Consider the following 24,507-nt stretch of genomic DNA (forward strand, 5'->3'; position numbering starts at 1 on the left):
GGTTTTCAAAAAAATAGTGTTTCTGAGATTGAACCTTTCAATCCAGAAATAAAAATTCTAAGAGCGTTGCTTCTAATTATACCCGTTACTCGTTGAGTAAAAGAGTATACTAGATTCGTTGAAAAGTATTTAACAGGCAGAAGCGTTTCCGACCAAATAAAGTATATATATTCTTGATCAGGATCAATAGCCGAGTTGATCTGGCCATGTCCATCTGTCCGTCCTGTGACCGCTGAGATCTCAGGAACTACAAGAGCTAGAAAGTTTAGATTAGGCATACAGACTCCAGAGACAGACGCATCGCAAGTTTGTCGATTCATGTTGCCACGCCCACTCTAACGCCCACAAACCGCCCAAAACTACCACGCCCAAAACTTTTTAAAAATGTTTTGATATTTTTTCATTTTTGTATTAGTCTTGTAAATTCCTATCGATTTGCCATAAAACGTTTTGCCACGCCCACTCTAACGCCCACAAACCGCCCGAAGCTGCCACGCCCACACTTTTGAAAAATGTTTAGATATTTTTTCATTTTTGTATTAGTTTTGTAAATTTCTATCAATTTGCCAAAAAACTTTTTGCCACGCCCACTCTAACGCGCACAAACCGCCAAAAACTGTCAGTGTTGAAGACTCTCCTTCGCACTTGTACTAGCTGAGTAACGGGTATCAGATAGTCGGGGATCTCGACTATAGCGTTCTCTCTTGTTTATTATTATTTATTTTCAAATCATTTTCGTTAAGTCCGATAAAAATAAAGTAGAGCATAAAACAGTATTACTTGATCAGTTTATTCATAGAAACATTACCATTTATTTTGAGAGCGATGTAGATTTTGAAATTATTAATACCACCTACACTAAAGTAATTCGCAGTCTCTTTCTATTAAAGAATGTTAGTTCATACGCCGAGTTTAAAGAAATTATACTTCAATCACATGAAAGATTTTTACATCCAGGTATACAGAAAATGACAAAACTATTTAAAAAAAATTCACTTCTATACCAATAGCCAACTACTAATTCAGAATATAATAAACGAATGTACCATATGTAATTTGGCTAAAGCAGAACATAGAAGCACCAAAATGCCTTTTAAAATCACTCCTAATCCTCAACATTGCCAAGACAAATTTGTGGTAGATATTTATTCATCTGAGGGAAAACATTACATCAGTTGGATCGACATGTATTCTAAGTTCGCTACACTTGAGCAAATTAAAACAAAGGACTGGATAGAATGCAGTAACGGCTTAATGCGCATTTTTTAATCAGTTAGGTTAACCCAAATTACTAAAGGCAGAAAGAGACGGAGCTTTCTCCAGCTTGACCTTAAAGCGATGGCCCAAAGCATAAGGAATCGAATTGCAACTCAACACGGCGAAAAACCATGTAGCAGACGTCGAAAGACTACATAAAACAATAAATGAAAAAATCCGTATGATTTACCGCAGAAGGACGTCGAAAGACTACATAAAACAATAAATGAAAAAATTCCTATGATCAATTCATCTGACGACGAAGAAGTAAAATTAAGCAAGATAGAAGCAGGCAATTCAATTCAGGCAATTCAATTGGGTTTAAACCCCACCCATGACGAGAGCATGGCCACACAAACATTCTTCTCAAAAATATACTTTTCTAGTTTTTAGAAAGTATTCTTCCATACATAATGCCTAATACAATAACCTTCGGCAGCTTACTCTTGCCCAACCACTTCACCCCCTCTCCCCGCTATATGGAGTAAAACGGGGTCCACCACATAGTTACCAAGTGCACTCTGTGTTCTGCGAACAGCAACAACACCCAGCAGGGCCTGACGCGCGTTACCAGACTGTTCGCTTTTCTACGACTAGCAATCACCAGATCGGTCGAAAAACTTAAACCGATTACCGAAACAGAAACGAGAGAATTAAACATAAACGGCCCCCCAAATCCGATGACGACCATAGGCATATCAAAACGGACACGAATTGGACAATGGAATGTTAGAACTCTGAGAGAACCATTTAGATTAGCACAGTTCAAGGCGGAGATGGAGAGACTCCATCTTGCAATAGCTGGAATCAGTGAGATTAGGTGGTCTAGCAGTGGGGAAACAATAACATCAAATAGCAATCTAGTCCTAAACAGTGGCAACATTGACGGCAGCAGATACGGGGTGGGGATTTATGTGTCCAAGCGCATAAAAAAGACACTGCACTCCTGGGAACCCATTTCTGATAGACTCATGACAGCCAGATTCAGATGTAGAGCTAGACATATAAACATCATGCAATGCTATGCCCCGACGGAAGGCTCCAAAGATGACACCAGGGACGACTTCTACACTGCCCTCACAGCAACCCTCAGCAAGACGCGGCAATGTGACATTAACATCCTCATGGGTGACTTTAATGCGAAAATAGGCCCCAACAACACCGGACTAAGATCTGTCATGGGCCAGCATGGAACTGGGACTCGCAACGATAACGGAGAGAGATTAGTGGAACTCTGCCAGCTATTCCAACTGGTCATCGGCGGCACAATATTCCCACACAAAGATGTCCACAAATACTCCTGGACATCTCCTAGTGGTAACACGCGCAACCAGATCGACCACATTTGCATTAGCAGGAAATGGAGACACTCACTACTGGACGTTCGGAACAAAAGGAGAGCATCTATAGACAGTGATCATGAGTTGGTCATTGGAGAACTTGAAATAAAGTTGAACCGCAACTACTCAAGGAACACTGATAACAGCCAACACCGACAAGCGCCCACCCTGAACCTGCACCTCCGTAGCGACTCCACTCTGAGGACGAGAATGACGTCCACATTGCGGGAACAACTGATCCCCCTAGAAGACCACCCATGGAAACGCACCTGCAGACAGCTAAGGACCGCAGCTGAGCAAATAACTGGGCTGCAACAACGTGGAAGAGCAGACTGGATATCTGAAGGGACCTGGGACCTGATTAGAAGGAGGAACAATCTGAAGCCTCTGGCGGACCAGCTCACGCAGAATCGTGATGAATATCGCGAACTGTGCAGAGCTGTAAAAAAAACGGCCAGAAAGGACAAACGAGCGATACTGGATAGACTTGCGACAGACGCAGAACAAGCAGCCGGCGAGAACAACATGCGAACCCACAACAGACGGAACCAGAGACCTAGAAGGCAACCTCTTATCCAATGATGATGCACAAATCCGGAGATGGCGCCACCACTTCATGGGAATTAACAGAATACCCTCTACACCCGCGCATGTAAGAGAGATTGTGAATGCAATAAAGCTAAAGCGCAACAGGGCAGCCGGCGAGGACAACATACCAGCCGAACTGCTTCAAGTTGACACTCAGCTTATGGCTGATACGCTGCACACACATTTCGCACGCAAAAGCGGAATCATCTTGAAGCTCCCCAAGAAAGGCGACCTTAGCGACTGCAACACTGCTCAACACTAGCTATAAAATCCTAGCTACACTGCTAAACGAACGCCTCCAGGAAAAAATCGAGCCAACAATCCGAGACGAACAGGCAGGCTTCAGACCACACAGGAGTTGCGTACATCAGGCAAACACACTACGCATAATTACCGAGCAAGCTGTGGAATGGAGAGCCCCGCTTTACCTCCTGTTCATCGACTTCAAGAAGGCGTTCGACTCAGTTGAAAGGGCAGCAATATGGCGATCACTTGCAAGGAAAGGAGTACCTACGAACCTCATCGATATCATCAAATCGAAAAAAATCGGAAAAACAAGTGAACCTTTCCAGACAAACACCGGAATCCAGCAGGGATGCCCTCTATCACCTCTACCCTTGAACATCGTGGTAGACGAGTTAATGAGCGAAGTATGCTCGTCCAAGTGCGGAATTACGTGGAGCCTCACCAGACACCTTGAGGACTTGGACTATGCAGACGATAACTGTCTTATCTCTCATAGACTCGGCGATATACAGAGGAAAATTGATGACCTCGTCAGGATAGCCAGCAACGTAGGACTCGAGATAAATATAGCAAAAACACAAGGTATGCGATTCAACCACTCCGACCAAGGAAACATATTATATATGGGAACCCAATCGAGTTCGTCAACAGTTTCCCATACCTTGGCACCATAATATCCAACAATGGTGGAGTGGATGATGATGTCTCAAGTCGCCTTTGCAAAGCCCGCTCAGCTTTTGGGAGACTATACCGCATTCGGTAAAAACAGAGAAATAAGCCGGCGAACAAAGCTCCGGATCTACAAAAACTGCAGGTTTTTAGCTACAAATGCCTGAGAATCATATGTGGGATATTCTGGACAAACAGAATAGTCCCTAAGCCCTAAGTTCCCGAAAGGAATAAGAAGGAATTAAAAAAAAAAAAAAGAAATGCTTCCGAAAGAATTGAATGGTTTAACTATAAATTAGCAAAACAGGCAGAAACGTGGACTATTTGACATAATAAGTTCATCTTTTAAATTTTTTTTTGGCAAGCTTGATGAAAATGATAGTGTACAAATTAATAAAAAAAATAGATCTAACTACAGAAAATTCAATTCTACTTCATAAACTAAACTATGAGAATAACCGCAATAGTATTGACACACTCGTTTATAAACCTATGCAATTTATTGAACACATAGAAGACATATATGTCCAATTCTAGGCATGCAACTTTCACGTCTTAAACTTTTAATCCAAAATTACTGAATTACGACAAGTTAGAAAGCATTAACAACCAGAATATACTTTTCATTGACCACACAAATAAAGAATTATTACTATTAACAAAAAAAACCATTAACACCATTAAGATAATTCCCTATCCTGACCATAATGGGTATCAGTTGGACTATTCAGATCAATAAACATATTTTGAAGATGAAAATAAAATTTATAATCAAGACAAAAAAGAAGTTAACAATTAATGCATTAAAAATATAATTATGCGTATGAATCCAATTTGTAATTTTATGCCAACTCCCTTAAGGGAAATTATCCAACAAGTTGAACCAAATATAATACTTACATGGAATTTAACTGAAACCACATTCTCACAAAATTATCAAGAATTAAATGGGGATAACAAAATAAATGGAAGCAAAATTATAAGAATAAAACAATGTAATGTTAAGATCGGAAATGTTATTTTAAGCGAAAATTCTTTAAGTCCAGAATTTTATTTAACTACATTGTATATACCAATTAATTTCACTAAGAACATAATGACGTTTTAAAATTAATTTCAGAAAATAATTCCACGTTCTATATTACAATAAAAATTTTTATTATTGTTATTATTATAATTGTTCTTGTCTTATCAAAAATTGCTCACTAAATCCAGTAACGTTCTTATATTTAAAGCTTAGAAAACAAAAAAAAATAATCAAGAAACCCAAAAAAAAAAATAATCTAGAACCACAACAACAAAGAGAACCGGCACAAAACCAGTTGCCTGCATTGTACACTGTAATTCCAGCACAAGCATAGGCAACCCTTTGAAGGGGAAGAAAGTGACATATTCACATAACTTGTACTATCCGAATACATAAGAATATGCTGAGTATACGCAATGTAAACAATCCATATCCGGAGCAAGCGATGCCGCTCTCTCCAAGCGGCACTCTAAATCTTCAATTATAGTATACAATCAATATGCCAAGCGGGCGATCTCGCTCCCAAAAATAATGTAAACAAATGGGCAGCACAAGAAAGATTTTTGTCACTAAAATTTTGTCTTAAGCTGAGATCAAAGAAATAAAGACGTGAAAACTCCAAGTTTTTTTTATTCTTAGCGTTGTCACTAGTTAACTGACGGGACATTAGTTCGACTTATAAAACACAAACATTTAACTATATATTCTATTTGTATTTGAATCCACCAAATTGTGAAGGATCTCTGGTGTTATCTCTTTCCAAAGGGAAGTCAGCTAAGAAATCGTCTCCTCTCGAGTTTTATGTAACGAAACTGTTCTTTTGCGTTTCAAAAGAGACCAGATGTTTTCAATAATATTCAAATCTGGACTTTGAGGTAGCCAGTCCAAGACGGTAACGCCATCATCCTCTAGGAACTTTGTTATCATTCTGAACAAAAATTAGTTGTCTGCGTGCATTCTTAACAGTAGAAAGAGAATGCAAAGGGTAAACCGTATAAAAATTGGCATTCTGTCTGCTAAATATTGATTCGCTGCTAACGGTATCAAGCACAAGCTAGGTTTAAAAGAAGTAGACAATTTTGTCAAAATATTTATGCCCTCTAGTGTATAAAAGGTAGAAAATTGAGGTCAAGCATGCTGGTTCCAGATACATAGACGCAGCGCAAGTCTGTAACCCCATTCTAACGCCCCGAAACAGTCCAAAACTGCCACCCACTCGTTCGAAGCATGTTTTGATATTTTGTAAGTTTTGTATAAGTCTTGCCACACCCACTTTAAAACATTTTAAAATTTATTTTTATACTAGATTCGTTGAAAAGTATGTAACAGGCAGAAGGAAGCGTTTCCGACCAAATAAAGTATATATATTCTTGATCAGGATCAATAGTCGAGTTGATCTGGCCATGTTCGTCTGTCCGTCCGTATGAACGTCGAGATCTCAGGAACTACAAAAGCTAGAAATGTGAGATTAAGCATACAGACTCCAGAGACATAGAAACAGCGCAAGTTGGTCGATTAATGTTGCCACGCCCACTCTAACGCCCACAAACCGCCCAAAACGGCCACGCCCACACTTTTGAAAAATATTTTGATATTTTTTCATTTTTGTCTTGGTCTTGTAAATTTCTATCGATTTGTAAAATACTTTTGCCACGCCCACTCTAACGCCCGCAAAACACTCAAAACAGCAACGCCCACACTTTTGAAAAATGTTTCGATATTTTTTCATTTTTGTATTGCATATCACATGCAGAAACTGGGTGGGTCATTCTATTTCAACTTTTGCAATTGTATACGATTGTAATTTTCTAATTGTGCAGCACTCAGGTTTGTCTTACGATCTTTCCGTGCAACGCCGACGAACAACTTGCTGAACGAAAACCAAAATACCAAGGATCATCCAAGCCAACAATACACCAATATCCAAATACCTAAAACCAAAAGCAAGAATGAAACATTTCAACATTAGATCGAGTAATAGAAACATGTCAACTCCGCAACATAGCTTACAACCCAATGAAACTCATGAAACAAAACCAACATGGAAACTTCCCGAAAATATAATTAACACATCTCTACACATCTTCCAAAAAGACAACACTACACTTGAAATATTTTAAAAACTTTTTTTAAAACATAAGAAACCTTCAAAAACACACATTTATCTACACAGACGTATCCAAACAAAACTCAAACATATGATTCGCCATCACCACCAAAACTGAACCTCTGCACTACCCTACCCTACCACCCTACTCATCTATTCTAACAGCAAAAACAATCGCAATCCAGGAAGTTGTTAAAATCGTGAATAATAGGAAAGAAAAGTTTGTAATCTGCTCCGTTTACATTGCCGCAACACATTAAACAACAACAAATACCCAACATAAATCAGGTCACAATTAGAACTCAAAGACTAAAAGTTCAAGCTTAAACTAGACCTGCGCTTCCACGCGCTTTACTTCGCTAAAGCGCGCTCGGGAGATCGACGGCGACCAACCGCGGAGTTTGAAGCACGAGCTCGGATGAGAGCGAAAGCGTAAGTGCGGAAAAGAGGGGCAAGCGCGAACGAGAGCAAAAGCTCTGTGCGCAGAGGCGATACAGTGGCCCCTCACATTAACATTGCGCCCCCCCTTGCAATCACCCGGGCTACAGGTTCCTTGATATGGCTGATGGCAGGCTCCGAACGCGACCCATTCGAAAACAGTGCTCTGGGCCACCGGCAGTCCGTCCTGCATAATCTGAAAGCATGGCTGCATTACTCGCAGATACAGATCCGCTCCCAGGACCACGGAGATCGTAGCGGGTAGATAGAAACTCTCGTCGGCCAAGGTAATGTCCCTCCCGAACTGGAGTGCGAATGCGCACGTGGGACTCGACACTGAAAACCAGATCGAACCGGACGCTGCTGTCAAGTTTGGAGCTTACGGTGGCCGAGCAAATCTGCTTATCCCCAACTCTTGGCAGTTGGCAGTCTGAACGCTGTCGCCAGTGACGCGTCAATGCAGCTGTCGAACACCTGAGTCACGGTATTAATCCGCACCTGAGCAGTCGGTAGCAGGTTGACGCTGTGTCGTTACAACAGGGACGTCAACGACGAAGCGGTGGCCGCGCTCGGCGGTCTACTCGGACGGGAGGGCCGAGGAGCGGCGGAAAGACGTCGGGAAGCGCCGGGTGATTGCCAACAAGCGTCTGAAGAACGCCGTGGAGCGGCGAACGGGAGCTAAGAAGCGGCTGGGGACCACCATGGAGTGGCGGACGAGGGGCAAAAAAACTACGGATTGGACTAACTGCAAAACAGCACAGTGAAGGGGAACGTTGGAGTGGACAGAGTACTGGTTATTGAGGGCAGCCGGCTGCTTCCATCGGAAGAAGGACGACCTTTGGTATGGGACGTTTGATAAGCCCCCGCGCAATGCGGATGTCGACCACACGGACATGGCCATCGGATCCTGGAAACACCGCATCAATTCGGCCTAATTGCTACTCATTGGACGGAAGGTTATCTTCCTTGACAACCACCATATCCCCGACACAGAGGTCTCTAGTAAGGACTCGCCACTTGTTTCGCTTATGGAGTTCTTTAAGGTACTCTTCCTTCCATCGCAGACACCTTCAGGTGTTGTCAGCAGTTTATGGTGGACGTTGTATATTCCTTTATCTCGGGTTCAACCGTTGCAAGAAGGGGCTCTCCAACAAAAAAGTGTCAAGACGTAAGTGCCAACAAGTTCGCGGGGCCTTCGGACATTGGCGCGAGCGGAAGCGAATTCAAGCACACTTCGATCCTAGCCAAAAGCGTGGACAGCATGGCCGTAGACTTGTAGAACAGAGTCTTGAAACTCCTGAGGCCACAAGCCTTCCATGAGATGGGCCCCCGGAGGAATGAATTCCCAAAGCAGCTGCTGGTGACTATAGGCACCCGTCACAGGCCCTTTGAGTGCTTGAAGAAAATAGCGGGAGAGTTGGGCCGCCCCACCCGCAAATGTCTTTCCATTGTCTGACTGAACTTGACGGGAGCATCCTCTTCGGGATACACAACGGGCGAAAGCAGCAAGAAATTTTTCAGTCGTGAGGTCGGACGTCGGCTCTAAATTGATTGCCTTAGTGGAGAAGCACACAAATACCAACACATACTCTTTTGTAATGAGGCAGGCTCGTCCGGCGTAGTTTTTGATGTCAAAGGGTCCCGCATACCGAGACGGACGCCTGTTCCTTGGGTAACCTTCCAATGAGTTGAGTTTGCAACTTCTTTTTGTGAAGCACGCATACCTTGCACGAATAGATAACGGACTTGACCAAATTCCTATCCTTCGGAATTCAAAATTTGATTACCGCCGTGTAGCGTTATGCGATGAGTAAAATGGACGAGGAGTCGAGACAGATGACAGCTGTACGGAAGGATTACCGGATGTCGTTCGTCATATTGGAGAAGTTCGGAGGCCGTAACCCGGTCGCAAGCTCTCATGAGCCCTTGAGAATCAAGAAACGGGTTCATGTATTGAACAGGACTTAGTGCAGGCACTGGCCGCTTTTGGCTTAAACAGCCAATCTCATGGATGAAATGCCTGCGTTGTGTGACGGAAATTAGAAGACGCTCGGCCGACGAAATCTCAGTAGACGTCAATCTTGATCTTTCGCGCGCGCTGAATAAAGCGACGAGCGTAAGCGAGGACTCGCAAAGCCTTGTCGAGGGTGGAAAAACGCCCAATAATATCTTCCGAGGGGCCTTCGCAACATGGACCTTGACTTCTCGCTTCTCGAGTTCCGTCTCGGGGGTCATTGCCTTGAGTGGGCCACTCGCAACGCGGCCCTTGCAATCAGGCAGGACCTTGCCACCACAGCCGACTGTCCGCGAGGCCTTGAAGCCCTACCTCCGGCTAGCGAGATCAGCCGGATTATGCACGAAGCGGACATGTGCCCATTTCTCGACCTCCGTGAACTGCGTGATCCTTGAGACCCGATTAGCCAAACGCCATACGCCTCTTGCGAGCCGTCCCAGAACCCATGATGTTCTACTTTCAAGTGTGTTCGGAATGCGACCCAGCGGGGAATGCGGATCTGATCGAGCGCCGAGTAATTTTCCCGGAAGTCTTGCAGAAATTTTGAGGGAGGATATCGTCCCAGCCTAGATCCTGGAGCCAAATGTCCTGCATAAACATCTTTGCTCGGACAATGAAGGGGGCTAGCCAGCCGGCTGGATTGAATAGCTTGGCAATTTGGGAAAGGACTTGACGCTTTGAGAACGACGACCCCGAGGTCAATTCTGGAGAAGTGAAGAAAAACTCATCAGACGTCGCCTTCCACCGCACGCCGAGAGTCTTGGGATAGATGCATTATATGAAGGCATAATATAATGAAATGACAGAAGTGTTCAACTTATTACATATTTGTACTCGGGAAATGTTGCGTCGATTTCGAGAAAATCAGCCCGAAAAACATGGTCAGTCTGGATGTCTGTCCAACAGCAAGTGGACGTCCCCTTTTTAAGTGAGAACCCCGCTGAACACAGGGCCCCTGGAGCTCTCGGATGGTTGCTTGCGCCTCCGTTTGAGTCTGCCCCAGCGAGCACGTCGTCGACATACATGAAATGTCGGATAATCTGACTCACCTGCGGATACCTCGACTCTTCGTCTTCGGCGAGCTGTTGAGGACCCGTATCGCCAGGAATGGAGCACAATTAATACCGAAGGTGACCGCCTTTAATTCGTAGTCGCGGATTTCCCCATTGGAATTGCGAAACAGAATGCGATGGAGAGGAGTATGCTTGGGGTCTACCCAAATCTGCCGATACATCTTCTCGATGTCGGCATTAAAGACGAACTTAAAGTATCGCCACTTTATGGTTTGAATAATTAGGTCGGACTGTAAGACCGGGCCCGCGTAAAGGATGTCATTCAGACTGGTCACGTTTGCGGAAGGGCTAGAAGCATGGTAAACTACCCGCACTTTTGTGGTTGTACTTTCGGGGTTGAGAACGGCATGATGTGGAAGATAGTACGTGGCGGAACTGCTCCGGTATCAAGGTATTCTTGGATCACAGCGTTATACTGGGCTTTGAGGAGGGCATCCCTTTTCAGCCGCTGATCGTTCCGGAGGAAATGAGCCAGAACAAGGGATCGTGAAGATGCTAGCTCGGAAACCTTATGCTCGTGGTCGCGCAAGGGGAACGTCACAACGTACTTGCCACAATGGTCCCTTCTGGTGGTTTTTACGAAATTGAGTTCGCAAAACGAATCAGACTCGGAGAGGGTCTGTGTGGGCACTTCCTCCACCTCCCAGAATTTGGAGAGGAGCTGGTCCAGCAAGTCCCCAAGGGTGCAGGTAACTCGCGTGGAAAAGCCGGACAACCTCCGGGGGTTTGCCGATTTAGTGGGGGCAGCCTTTGGCTTTACCTGAGACGGCCGCGGAGATGCGGATTGGGACCTGTCCAAGCGGATAGAAGGGATCGTATGCGGCTTCTTGTCGCCTCCCGTGGGCATTCTCAGAATCGACTTCTGCCACACTAAGGCTCTTAGCGCGACAAGCTTGTCGTCGCCGAAAGAAGGGACGAATTACGTGAACAGCCAAATGGCATGCGGCCGCTGAAGCCGGTTGAAAAAATTGGGTTATTTTAGCACGGCAGAAAGAGCCAAATAAAGGTCCAGAAAACGCATGCTCGCAAATAACTTGACTCCAACTAACCAACGGGCAAAAAATACTTGCGGATCGATAGTACCACTTTGTTTCGCGCCCGTCCGGCGGCGAACGACGATGACTCGACCTGTGTGGCACACTAATAAATGTGCCGGATCCGAAACTGGCGAAAGTTGCGCGGGCTCGGGACGCCACCGAAGAAAATTCGGTCAGAAAACTTCAACGGCCCACTGCTGCTGGGGGCGGATGGTGCCCTATGCGGAATGGACAACAGATTTGGGAACGGGATTGTAGGCAAGAAGATCCGAGATCTCGATGTCGTCGGCCATGAATATGTGAATATAAATATTAATATTTCGCTGCTCGGACGTTGAGCATTCTTATATTATGTTGGGTTAGAAAACAAATGTTGATCTTGTTCCGTAATCCGAAAATAATTAATTAATAAATCAGAAAATATTAATCGCAAAAGATCACTTTTTCTCCAACTTAGTAATTGCGTAGCCGGAACGGTGAAATTAAAACCTTGGCTGTCATGCCGTCGGCAAGCAGTGTACGAGTACGGGACGCAAGAGCGAGGAAGAACAAACATCAAGACCGCGGCCTCTGCAGCGGTTAAATCGGTTTGAACAAAAAAAATCGATCACGGTCCCGCCCTTATGGATTTGTTATAATGTTTGTTGTTTTTGTCCCGCTTTTATTGTGTATTTATATTAATTTCGTAGCGGAGGCTCCTGGAATATGGCAGATAATATACGTATATGGAATATAAGGACATGCATGCATATGTAAGGGCACAGTAAAGCGTTGAGAAGTGGACTGTATTTGGATGTATTGAATGTCTGTAAAAGGACAGACAAATTATGTGACGAATAAATGGCACACACCAAGGTGATCAAAAAAATATCCCAACCACGGCGGATATTCCGGCGAACAAGGAAATTCCCGAAAACAGTGCACACCCGTTACGCCGACATATAATTGTGTACAAGTTAACAACGAACTCCCAGGTTAGCATCAGCAGGCCTATTTTTATTCCTCCTATTAATATTAATCATTTTATTACCCATAATTTATTAATATTAAGTATTTAATATTATAATCATTACTCCACTCATGTATGGTCCACCCCAAATTGGGTCCACCCTAATTGGCCCGAGAGCTGAGCCAACATATTGCGCCCTTATGGGCCGTGGCTTTGTCCTATTGGCTAGCAGCGATCGTATGACTTCTGCAAAATGTGCATGGTCAGCGGTCTGCCACGGGCATCCGGTCAGGCATGAGCTTCTGTTAGTTCTTAAGTTCAGTTCTGATTTTATATTCAATTAATAAAGAGCACAAGCTCATATAACGAAACTCCGGCACTTAGCCGTTAAACCTTTTTATTACAAATATACCGGCTGAGTCTCTAGGCCAGCGGTATTGAAGGACAGTCTCCTTCCAACGTAATCATCCTATTTCATCATAGAAACAGGACGGCCAACCGGCCCCCCACTGGACAACCAGCAACAGCCAACCGGATACCTACACTGGGAGACAACAGCGAGGGATACATTATTGCCTACCTCCCACTCCACTTAATAACTGACGCCCAACTACTCTTCGAACCTACCCTGAAGATCATAAAATGTAAGTGACTGTGCGACTAAGATAGCACCAGGTCATGATACTGTAACAAACGAATAAATAAAGTGTGCCTGTGAGTTCTGCATACCTCGCCAGTAAAAATTCCGTACAGTGTAAAATCCCGATATATATATTTCATTGCATTTTTGTGTGGCGATTATGCCCCGCACCTTTCCTCTGGAGTATTCTGTGAATTTACTTAATTTGCATGTGTCTAATTTTAGATAAAGAAACGTAGAAATTTTGTGCCCAGTGTATCTGTGTGTTTGCTAAGCCTGCGCTTCGCTCCAACCATTTCCCAACTGGAATTTTTCTTGGGATGTATAACTCAGCGTTTTTATCGTGATGTTTTCTCGATTTTTCTGTGACTCCACTCTCTGTGCAGCAACTCCAGCAAACGATTGCTAAGTTTTACACATATAAATTCTGCGGGTTTATTATTATATTTTCTCTCAAATTCGTTATACTACGCCCACTGTGTTGTGACTCCTCTAAAATATTGTACATCGTCGCCAGACCCTGATTTAGCTACAAGTGTTGGCCAACTAAAAGCGGTGCGCGAAACGCAAATTTTACCTTTATTTGCCACCCATATTACTGCCAATTAATTCACTCAGCTTCATTTGCGGCCGATGAATTGGGAATATAGGGAAGTGAAGCAAGAAGTAGACAGTGACGATAGTGAAGAAGTCGGATTTTGCCCCGCAGTGAGACAACCAGACTCATCAGAAATGAATGCAGAAATGGTCCAAGCGCTCATAACAAATGCCGTCAACGCCGCGCTAACCGCACAGGAGCAGCGCTGGCGGGCAGAAATTGAATCAGTTAGAAACCAGGTCAGCTCGTTAACTGTGCAGGCACCCCAAGTATAAGTTTATGAAAGGGTAACGCCGGACCCCAGCATAAAGTGTGATGTCAAGTTAGATATTGTGAAATCGCTCCCAACCTTTAGCGGCAGCCACGATGAATACGTGTCTTGGAGGCAGGCCGCATCAGATGCGTACGAGATATTCAAGAGATACAAGGGCAGCGAGGCCCACTATGAAGCAGTGGTAATTATTAAAAACAAAATTTGTGGTAACGCGCGAGCGCTCCTCACGTCACATAATACTGTGCTAAATTTCGATGCAATTCTGGCTAGGCTGGACTGCACATACGCGGACAAAACGTCCCTACGAGTATTACGTCAAAATCTCGAGATGGTTCAACAACGTGATGCCGATCTTATGGCATACTATGACGAAGTCGAGAGGAAACTCACGCTCGTCACGAACAAAATAATTATGTCGCATAGTGCGGACACGGCAACTATCTTAAATAAGGAGGTTAGGGACGATGCCCTACACGAATTTATTGCTGGGCTGAAAAGACCGCTCAAAGCACTGGTGCTACCAGCACAACCAAAAGACCTTACGACTGCGTTAGCGCTTGCGCGGGAGGCTGAAAATAGCATTGAAAGAAGTGCATTCGCGGCGTCATACGCAAAGGCCATCGAAGACAAGGCTCTTGTGCACGAAGGCAACAGGCGTACTAATAAATTTCAGGGAAAGCAATGGAAAGGAGAGGATAAAAATCCACACTTCATTCCTAAGCAATTCCAAAGCAAGCCCCAAGAGGACAGCCCCTGGCAGAAGCGCGGGGACCCCGAAATTGTAGACCATAACAAAGTACAGCCTATGGAGATCGACCCTTCGACAGCCAAATTTAGGAAGGAAACAAATTGGGGAAAGCCTCAGAATAATAGCAACAACAAAAGACAGAATTCATCTCAGCGTTATTCGGGACAAAGACGCCAGCGTGTTAATAATATAACTCAATCCCTCTAGCAGGAAGAGTCAGGGTATTCTGTCACAGCTGAAGCGGAAGTCGCCAGCATTGAAGAAGGTAACGACTCCGACGAACTTAAAGATCTGCTACATTTTTTAGGGAGAGCTCCCGACTGCCGTTCATCGAACGACAGTTGGCTGGTAGAACACTAAAAATACTTATCGACACGGGGGCGGCAAAGAATTACCTTAAGCCCGTAAAGGAGCTAAGAAATGTAATGCCGGTCGAGACCCCCTTTACTGTGAGCTCTATTCACGGCTCCAGTGACGTCAAGAACAAGTGCATAATGCGCATTTTTGGGTTAGACGCCCCATTTTTCCTGTTGGACACACTGAGCACGTTCGATGCTATAATAAGCTTCGACTCGCTAACGCGAGCAGGAGTGGCATTGAACTTAGGCGACAGCGTAATAAAATACGCAAACGTCACTGAAAAGCTCAAATTCTTTGACTGTGAAAACGTTAATTTCACTAAAATTGATGACATAGTGGTACCAAATTCGGTGAAAGCCGAATTTAAAAATGTTATTCTGAAAAGAATAAAGGTGTTTTCGACCTCTAACGAGGCGCTAACTTTCAACACCTCGGTCACCGCCACTATTCGAACTAAGAGTGACGAACCCGTCTACTCCAGATTATACCCCTACCCCATGGGGGCAGCAGACTTTGTTAACAACGAGATCAAGGAGCTGCTGAGCAATGGCATAATAAGGCCTTCCAGATCCCCATACAACAGCCCTGCTTGGGTAGTTGACAAAAAAGGGACTGACGATAACGGCATCAAAAATAAACGCTTGGTAATCGACTTTAGGAAACTAAATGAACAAACAATTGCTGACCGCTACCCTATGCCAAGCATTCCCATGATTTTAGCGAACTTGGGAAAAGCCAGATACTTTACTACCCTAGACTTAAGGTCAGGGTATCACCAGATATACTTGGCCGAGAAGGACCGGGAAAAAACCTCTTTCTCAGTTAACGGAGGGAAATACGAGCTTGGCCGATTACCTTTCGGATTAAAAAACGCAGGTAGCATATTCCAAAGAGCCATCGATGATGTGCTGAGGGAAGAAATAGGCAAGATATGTTACGTCTATGTCGATGACGTCATTATATTTTCAGAAAACGAAACCGAACATGTTAAGCACATCGATATAGTGCTTAAGCGACTGCTCGAGGCCAACATGAAGGTGGCACGAGAAAAGACTAAATTCTTTAAAGAAAGCGTAGAATTCTTAGGCTTCATAGTCACTAGGGGGGGAACGAAAACAGACCCTGAAAAAGTCAGGGCAATACAAGAGTTCCCCGAACCCAAAAATCTGTTTAGCCTTAGGTCTTTCCTCGGCCTGGCGAGCTATTACAGAAGCTTTGTGAAGAATTTTGCCTCCATTGCCAGGCCTCTCACTCATATTCTCAAAGGGGAAAACGGTACAGTGAGTAAAAACATGTCGAAAAAGGTTCCTGTTACATTTGATGAAACCCAGCGCAATGCGTTTGATCACCTGCGTAACATCCTAGCATCAGAAGATGTCATTTTGACGTACCCCGATTTCAAATTACAATTTGACCTAACCACCGACGCTTCAGGCAGTGGTATAGGCGCGGTATTGTCCCAGAACAAGAGGCCCATCACCATGATCTCTCGTACGCTGAAAGACTGCGAACTGAACTACTCTACCAACGAAAGAGAATTGTTGGCGATAGTCTGGGCAATAGGCAAACTTCAAAATTACCTATACGGTACCAAAGAGGTAAGGATCTTTACAGATCACCAGCCCCTCACATACGCGGTATCCGAGAAAAACACCAACGCTAAAATTAAGCGATGGAAAGCATTTATTGATGAGAACAACGGGAAAGTATTTTACACACCGGGAAAACAAAACCTGGTAGCGGACGCGCTATCTCGACAACCCCTGAACAACTTAGAGGCTGAGGCCCAGTCCGATGCAGCCACGGTGCATAGTGAGCTTTCCCTTTCGTACACTATAGAAACCACAGACAAACCTCTGAACTGCTTCAGAAACCAAATCATTTTGGAAGAAGCAAACCAACCGCTTCGGCGAGACTTCATAATCTTCGGAAATAGAACTCGCCATATCATTAACTTTAATGACAAAGACTCGCTTGTAGAATCCGTTAAAGAAATTGTTAACGCCAATGTCGTGAACGCGATTCACTGTGATTTCCCTACCCTGGCGCGTATTCAACATGCCTTGAGGCAGGAGTTCCCTGCGACAAAGTTTTGGCATTGTAAAGCCTTCGTCAGTGATATTACCAACGTCAATGAACAGCTTGAAATCACTAACACCGAGCACAATCGCGCCCATCGGGCTGCACAAGAGAACGCTAAACAAATCCTCCGGGATAAATACTTCCCGAATATGTCTAAACTAGCTAGCGAAGTGGTCGCAAATTGCAGAGTCTGCAATAAAGCCAAATACGACCGCCATCCTAAGAAACAGGAATTAGGAAATACCCCTATACCTTCATACGTTGGAGAAATGTTGCATATCGACATATTTTCCACTGACAGAAAAATCTTCTTAACCTGTATTGACAAATTGTCCAGATTCGCCATCGTACAACCCTTAGTTTCTAGGGCAATCATCGATGTACGAGCCCCTATTCTCCAATTGGTAAACTTCTACCCAAATATCAAAATCATATACTGCGACAACGAAGCCTCTTTCAACTCTGAAACAATCACGTCGTTGCTTAAAAACCAATACAGCATCGATGTTGTCAATGCGCCACCGCTACACAGTAGCTCCAATGGCCAAATTGAAAGGTTTCACAGTACACTGGCAGAAATCGCCAGATGCCTCAAAATTGATAAGAATATAGTGGATACTGTGGAATTGATCTCACGGGCTACGATAGAATACAACAGGTCGCCACATTCTGTCATAAAGTTTAGACCAGTGGAGGTTATCCACGCTGGCAATGACGAGATCATGTTGGCAATCAAAGATAGAATTGACAAGGCACAACAAGTTAACCTGGACAGAATTAACCCTTCTAGACAAAACCGAATCTTTGAAGTTGGTGAAAAGATACACCTACGTAACAACAAAAGGTTAGGTAACAAATTGACTCCGCTTTATTCAGAAGAGCGTGTGGAAGCAGATCTGGGAACATCTGTTCTCATTAGGGGGAGGGTGGTCCATAAGGACAATATCAAATAGGCAATACTCACCATTTGCTATAATTTCCACAGGCTTGCCGTAATATCCATCATACTTCTAACCACCGCAAGCGCGCGAGTTACCGACTTCTCGCATGCAAAATACATCCCGGTGTTAGACGGGAATGTATTAGTATGGGAACAGTATGGCCTGATTGGGCACTCGACAAATCTGTCTGAGTTTTCTAGCATAATTGACTCTACAGTCAGAATGCTTGAACTGTTCCCACAGTCCCACATGAGGAAACTTCTGGAAGTCGACATCAACCATGCCCAGAACATGCTGGATGAAATTACCGTGCACCGTAGAATGGCCAGGAGCCTGGATTTCCTGGGCTCGGCACTCAAGGTCGTGGCGGGCACGCCCGACGCTGAGGACCTCTTTAGAATCAAAACTAACGAAGCAGCCCTAATAGAGGCAAACAATAGGCAGGTAGTAATAAACACAGAAACGCAAAAACATATTAACCAACTCACAGACACAGTAAACAGAATCCTCAAAGAGAAAAGGGACGGGTTGGTTGACTTCGGCCACCTTTTCGAGACCCTCTTAGCCAGAAATAGAATACTAATTTCAGAAATACAAAATTGCATGCTCACGATCACACTCGCAAAAAACAATATGATAAATCCAGTTATTTTTAATCACAATGACCTTAAATCTATCTTCGACGAACAGCTCACAGAGGTCCCCATAGTTAGTCTTATGGATGTATCTAAGATTAAGATTTTCCAATCTAATATTTTTATCCATGTAATTGTTCAATATCCTAAAGTTAAGTTTATTTGTAAAAAAGTCCTGCTCTTTCCTGTTGCTCACTACCATACCATGTTACAAATTGAAGAAAACGTCTTGGCGGAATGTGATGACGGAGTCCTAGCAGTTTCAGATTGCGCGTCTACCAACTTGGCCACGTTCTGCAAAAAGGCGGTTCACGACACCTGCGCCAGGCAGTTACATGCCGGCGGTGTGGCTACATGCCGGACGCAGCCCAGCAATCTAGAGCCCCTTACAATCGTGGACGATGGAGTAATAATCGTCAACGAGAAATTTACGAGGATTACTATCGATGACGGGCCTACAACAACCGTAATAGGGACCCACCTTATTACCTTCGAACGGAAGGCAGTCATCAACGGCTCAGTGTATTTGAACCTCAATTACGCTGTGGATAAGAGCCCTGGAATCGCGGCCTCCCCATTAATCAACATCACCGGACATGATCAAATACTGAGTCTGCCGCTACTACAGCGGATGAACGAGCACAACCTGCGGCTGATGCAGGAGCTCAGAGAGGACGTGTCCGCGGGAGGTGCACCAAAAATCTGGTTCGTCGCGGGAGTCGCCGTTAGCTTCACGCTATGCGGCTTGGTCCTGTTGCAACAACACTGCAGGCGCAAACGGGAGGCATCCCAGTTGCAAAAATCCATTGACGAATTGGCTGTCACCGAGGACGGCGTCTAATTTAAGGGGGGAGTAGTTAACAACGAACTCCCAGGTTAGCATCAGCAGGCCTATTTTTATTCCTCCTATTAATATTAATCATTTTATTACCCATAATTTATTAATATTAAGCATTTAATATTATAATCATTACTCCACTCATGTATGGTCCACCCCAAATTGGGTCCACCCTAATTGGCCCGAGAGCTGAGCCAACATATTGCGCCCTTATGGGCCGTGGCTTTGTCCAATTGTCTAGCAGCGATCGTATGACTTCTGCAAAATGTGCATGGTCAGCGGTCTGCCACTGGCATCCGGTCAGGCATGAGCTTCTGTTAGTTCTTAAGTTCAGTTCTGATTTTATATTCAATTAATAAAGATCACAAGCTCATATAACGAAACTCCGGCACTTAGCCGTTAAACCTTTTTATTACAAATATACCGGCTGAGTCTCTAGGCCAGCGGTATTGAAGGACAGTCTCCTTCCAACGTAATCATCCTATTTCATCATAGAAACAGGACGGCCAACCGGCCCCCCACTGGACAACCAGCAACAGCCAACCGGCTACCTACACTGGGAGACAACAGCGAGGGATATATTATTGCCTACCTCCCACTCCACTTAATAACTTACATATGTATGTACATAGAGAATGGCGGCGCGAAGCGGAGACGAATTGAAAAGAAATTGAAATTAAAAAATGTCGATCGATGAGGTGAACTGAATTTCTCACCTGCCGTTGTGTCAGGAAAACTCACGGATGTGGAATTAACACGGAAAACAGTCTTACAGCAGTGCGACCGAAATTGAATGTTAAGAGCTCTGCTGAATACCGACAGTGAGAATATTGAAGAAGCCTCGGACTTATCTTGGCGGAACAAATGGCTGGGAACTGCTGCCAGAAGGGAAGAAAATCCTTATCTGGCTTCGAAGGACCAATGTTTTGATGGCGATCGTCCTCCAAAAATAGGCTGTTGGCAAATAGATAAATTCCCACGGCGCAGACCAAATCCGAATAACACCACCCAGGGGTCGAAAAGGAAGAACGAAGAAGCGGGGGCGTCGTGTAAAATAGTTCTGCTTTATTCAGCTGCATACATGAGACTAAAAGTTCAAGCTTAAACTATAGCGGCGCTCCCACCCGCTTTACTACGCTAAAGCGGGCTCGGGAGATCGACAGCGGCCGACCGCGGAGTTAGGAGCGCGCGAGCTCGGATAAGAGCGAAAGCGTAAGTGCGGAAAAGAGGGGCAAGCGCGGACGAAACAGAAAGCTCTGTGCGCAGAGGCGATACAGTGGCCCCTCACATTAACACTATTAAAATAGCATAAAAGACAAACAAACTCGTAAAATAACAATTACAAAAAAAAAACAGAACCTTAATAAACAAATTCAACATATGGTACAAAACCATTAACACAAACAACACCCACGCAACAAACTTTACTAACATAATTCAAGAAGAGCCCAGTTGAAGCGGCTTAATCAAATACATACAACTACTCTCTCAAACGTTACACAAAAACACCTTCTTGTTCCCAACACCACACCTGTATCCGCCATCCCGTATCCACCATTAGCATGGATCACAGCCTGGAAACATGCCCAACTGTCTCAGAAGAAGCTCAACAATTGCTGAGTAATCAAAAAACTACCGACCACCTTAAAATTCCCAAAACACAAAGAATTGCAACCATAATTTAACTCCTTAAAAAACTAACCTATACATATTATTTTAAGTCATAGCAAAAAAAAACATTAATCTAGTAAAACATTGTATATAAATATAGATTTACATAGTCGATAGCCTCGTAGCTAAATAAATAAAAATAAATTTTCCATTTGCCAACTAGTTTCTTGAAATTAGTATTTTGTTCACGAAGTAAACTGAAAAGAGATGACAAAAAAAAAGGCCCGAAACTAAAAGAGAATGCAATAGTCAAATTCCGCGATTATTCGATATCCCTTACTTAGCTAGTGAAAATACGGGAAGTGAAAATTCCCTGTTACATACATTTTAACGAATCTACGAGTGACGGGTATAATAAGTGATTCATTAAGTGGCAAACTAAACGAAATGAATTCCTAACTTTTAACCTCATAAGTTAACCAACTCTACAAATGTGAAACCTAATACGGTATCGAAAGGCTTAGAAAATGTATATCGCAACATTGTTACTTTAAGGAACCTATCTAAGTTATCAATGCCTGAAAGAGTAGTAGTACTGTGAAAGAAATTAAATTAAGTAAGTCTACTTATAAGGGAATGCACCTGTCTCGAATACTATTTTAAAAATATGAATATATGAATGAAAAAAATATTTAAAATTTCCCTGGCGGTAATATAACAAAAGAAATTTAAAACCCCGCGTTTTCGTCATAGGCTAGGATAGTAACTAAAAGATCTACAAAGAATGAGCATGCAAGTTCTAGTAAAGCCTCAGCTGTCGTCGTATAGGTACAGAGCCATAATGCGTGGTCTCGGTAACTTAAAGATCTACAAAGAATGAGCTGTGTAAGTTCTAACTGTTACGCATACACTGTTTAAATTTTTATAATTTCTTTGTCGTTTTACTTCTACTAGCTGAGCAACAGGGATCTGGTAGTCGAGAAAAGAGACTTATGCTGTAAGCACATAGTACATTTAATTTAGTCCGAAATTTGTCTGTCTAAATTTCAAAGCCATCTTTTTTATTAATAGGTATATGTAAGTTTATATATCCAAATTACCATCAGCATTTTTAAGCAAAATTTGTATTTCTATAATTCTACATAATAATTAAAAATTTGTACATTTCAAGATCAAGTTTTCTCAACTAAGAGATTCCGGAATCTACGAATGTCAAGTATCCACAACACCACCAGTGGGATATACCATGGTATTTTCAGTTGTTGGTAAGTCCACCTCCTCCTAGTAAGCGGATATTATCAAACAAAGCATATGCCTTAAAATAAAAAATAATCTATCTTACCAAGAGTTCCATACTTTAAAAAGAATGAGTTAACGATTGAGTAGTGTGTCGGATAAGTTTTTTTGAATGGCTGTTGCTGTTCGATTTAAGAACAAGTTAGGTACCGAATCGTACAGGCCACTATCGAATAGATACGATATAATTGTGCTATGTATAATTGCTGACAATAGGAATTTAACATAATCTTACCTACGGCTTGACGTCGGTTGCCTCATGTTGAAAGCCTATGGCCTTGAGAATTTGGCTAAGACGGGGACGCTGAGCGATTGGATGGGAGTGATGGGAACATGTTGATCTTTTCCAGATCCCGGTCACCACTGTTCACATATCCAATTATATTTAATAGAAGATGGAGAGATTTTAAAAAACCGTTTTATTGCTTTTACCATTTCTTCCTAAATGTACTTTCAAAAGTCGACTACCGAGAAACTAGTCGTCTAAAAATGTATCTATTGAAATATGAGAAATGCAGGCATGCTCTGCTAACCGAATTCGTAAGAATTTTTTCGATTTGTCTGGCCAAAATGAAAAGTAAATGCCTTTTTTTATATCAATACCAGATCTTATTTACCATGGCAAAAAATAGTTTGCACAGTGACCTATTGATGGTTATTCCACACCACCACAAGATCATTCTGCCACTTAGTTATTTTATAAAAAATTTATTTCTTCCCCACCTCAGATTTGACAAACAAAATTTGGCCGTCGGCAAAAGAAATTTCCATTTGGCATGAGTCGATAAGTACGACGCCAAAAGTTAACGTGAAGAAAAATACTTATAAAATATAAAGTAATTCATTTATTAAATTAAAGGAGGGCCAAAGGTGTTGTTTGTAAATATGGTCAAAGAGGAGTAATAAAGTAATTGAGAACATTGGAATTAAAACTGTAACAAAGCTCTAGATTTTCAATTTGTGCCTCTGCTTCGATAGAATACTCGATATATCAATATTTTCCGGTGATGTATTTTATCATTTTGATAATATTTTTAAAAGGGAATTATCATCGATTCGATATTTATTTTATATTTTCAAAAACCTATTTTACAGGTCTTTGCATTGTGTTATTGACAACTTTGTAATTACTAGTGGTGGTGAATCATTAATTTCCAAACTCGGTGTTATACATGTTGTTGAATCATTTTGTTGCTGGCAACAAATAAAAAATTTGTTTATAACTAAAGTTCCATTTGCGACAAGATATTGTCGAAGAATTAACAACAATTTTGGAACAGTGAAAAGGAAATGTATCATGTATGAAACGAGCTCTGTACATATATTACATTTAATTGCAAATGTAATATTCAGTCACCATTTTTTGCACAATATAACCTGTACCAGAAACTTTACAGAAGTATATTTTCTTTACATTTACATTTTAAATTAATAGCCGTTGCATAACACTAAATATTAAACTATAACAAAAGAGAACGCTATAGACGAGTTCCCCGAACATTTTAGTTAGGCCAGGTCGCGAGCCCAGCAAACGTCGGCTACTTCGTCGTTGCCGTCAGCTCTCGGATAAACAGATTAGATTTCGCCAAGCCGCAATATATTCTAACTTTTTCCGTTTTTGGTGCTCTTTATGGACAAAAGTTTCCTTCTCGTGTCGGCGCTAACAGGTCTAAGGGATCTAAGAACATAGAGAATAGCGGTCTAGAATTTAGAAGAGTTTTAATTTTCGGTAGAACGGT

General features: G+C 42.9%; 1 protein-coding gene and 1 long non-coding RNA gene across 7 annotated transcripts in view; one reads left to right on the forward strand and one right to left on the reverse strand.

Moving 5' to 3' along the window:
• LOC120457482 (protein CEPU-1) overlaps positions 1-24,507 on the forward strand; it is a 628,267-nt gene that overhangs the window by 251,042 nt on the left and 352,718 nt on the right. For both annotated transcript variants that reach the window (XM_039645033.2, XM_039645034.2), the window contains exon 4: positions 22,644-22,737. In XM_039645033.2, the coding sequence (XP_039500967.1) occupies positions 22,644-22,737 (94 nt within the window). The remainder of the gene's footprint in view (positions 1-22,643; positions 22,738-24,507) is intronic.
• LOC120457487 lies at positions 22,632-23,921 on the reverse strand. 5 transcript variants are annotated; one of them, XR_005616974.1, is made up of 4 exons: positions 23,900-23,921; positions 23,004-23,131; positions 22,815-22,934; positions 22,632-22,753 (listed from the first exon to the last, which is right to left on the reverse strand). It is a non-coding gene; the product is annotated as an uncharacterized LOC120457487 (long non-coding RNA). The 5 variants fall into 5 exon arrangements; XR_005616973.1 differs by lacking the exon at positions 23,900-23,921 and adding an exon at positions 23,386-23,889; XR_005616972.1 differs by lacking the exon at positions 23,900-23,921 and adding an exon at positions 23,201-23,889.

The sequence above is a fragment of the Drosophila santomea genome, unplaced genomic scaffold, assembly GCF_016746245.2.
Source record: "Drosophila santomea strain STO CAGO 1482 unplaced genomic scaffold, Prin_Dsan_1.1 Segkk101_quiver_pilon_scaf, whole genome shotgun sequence".
Classification (NCBI taxonomy): Eukaryota; Metazoa; Arthropoda; class Insecta; order Diptera; family Drosophilidae; genus Drosophila; species Drosophila santomea.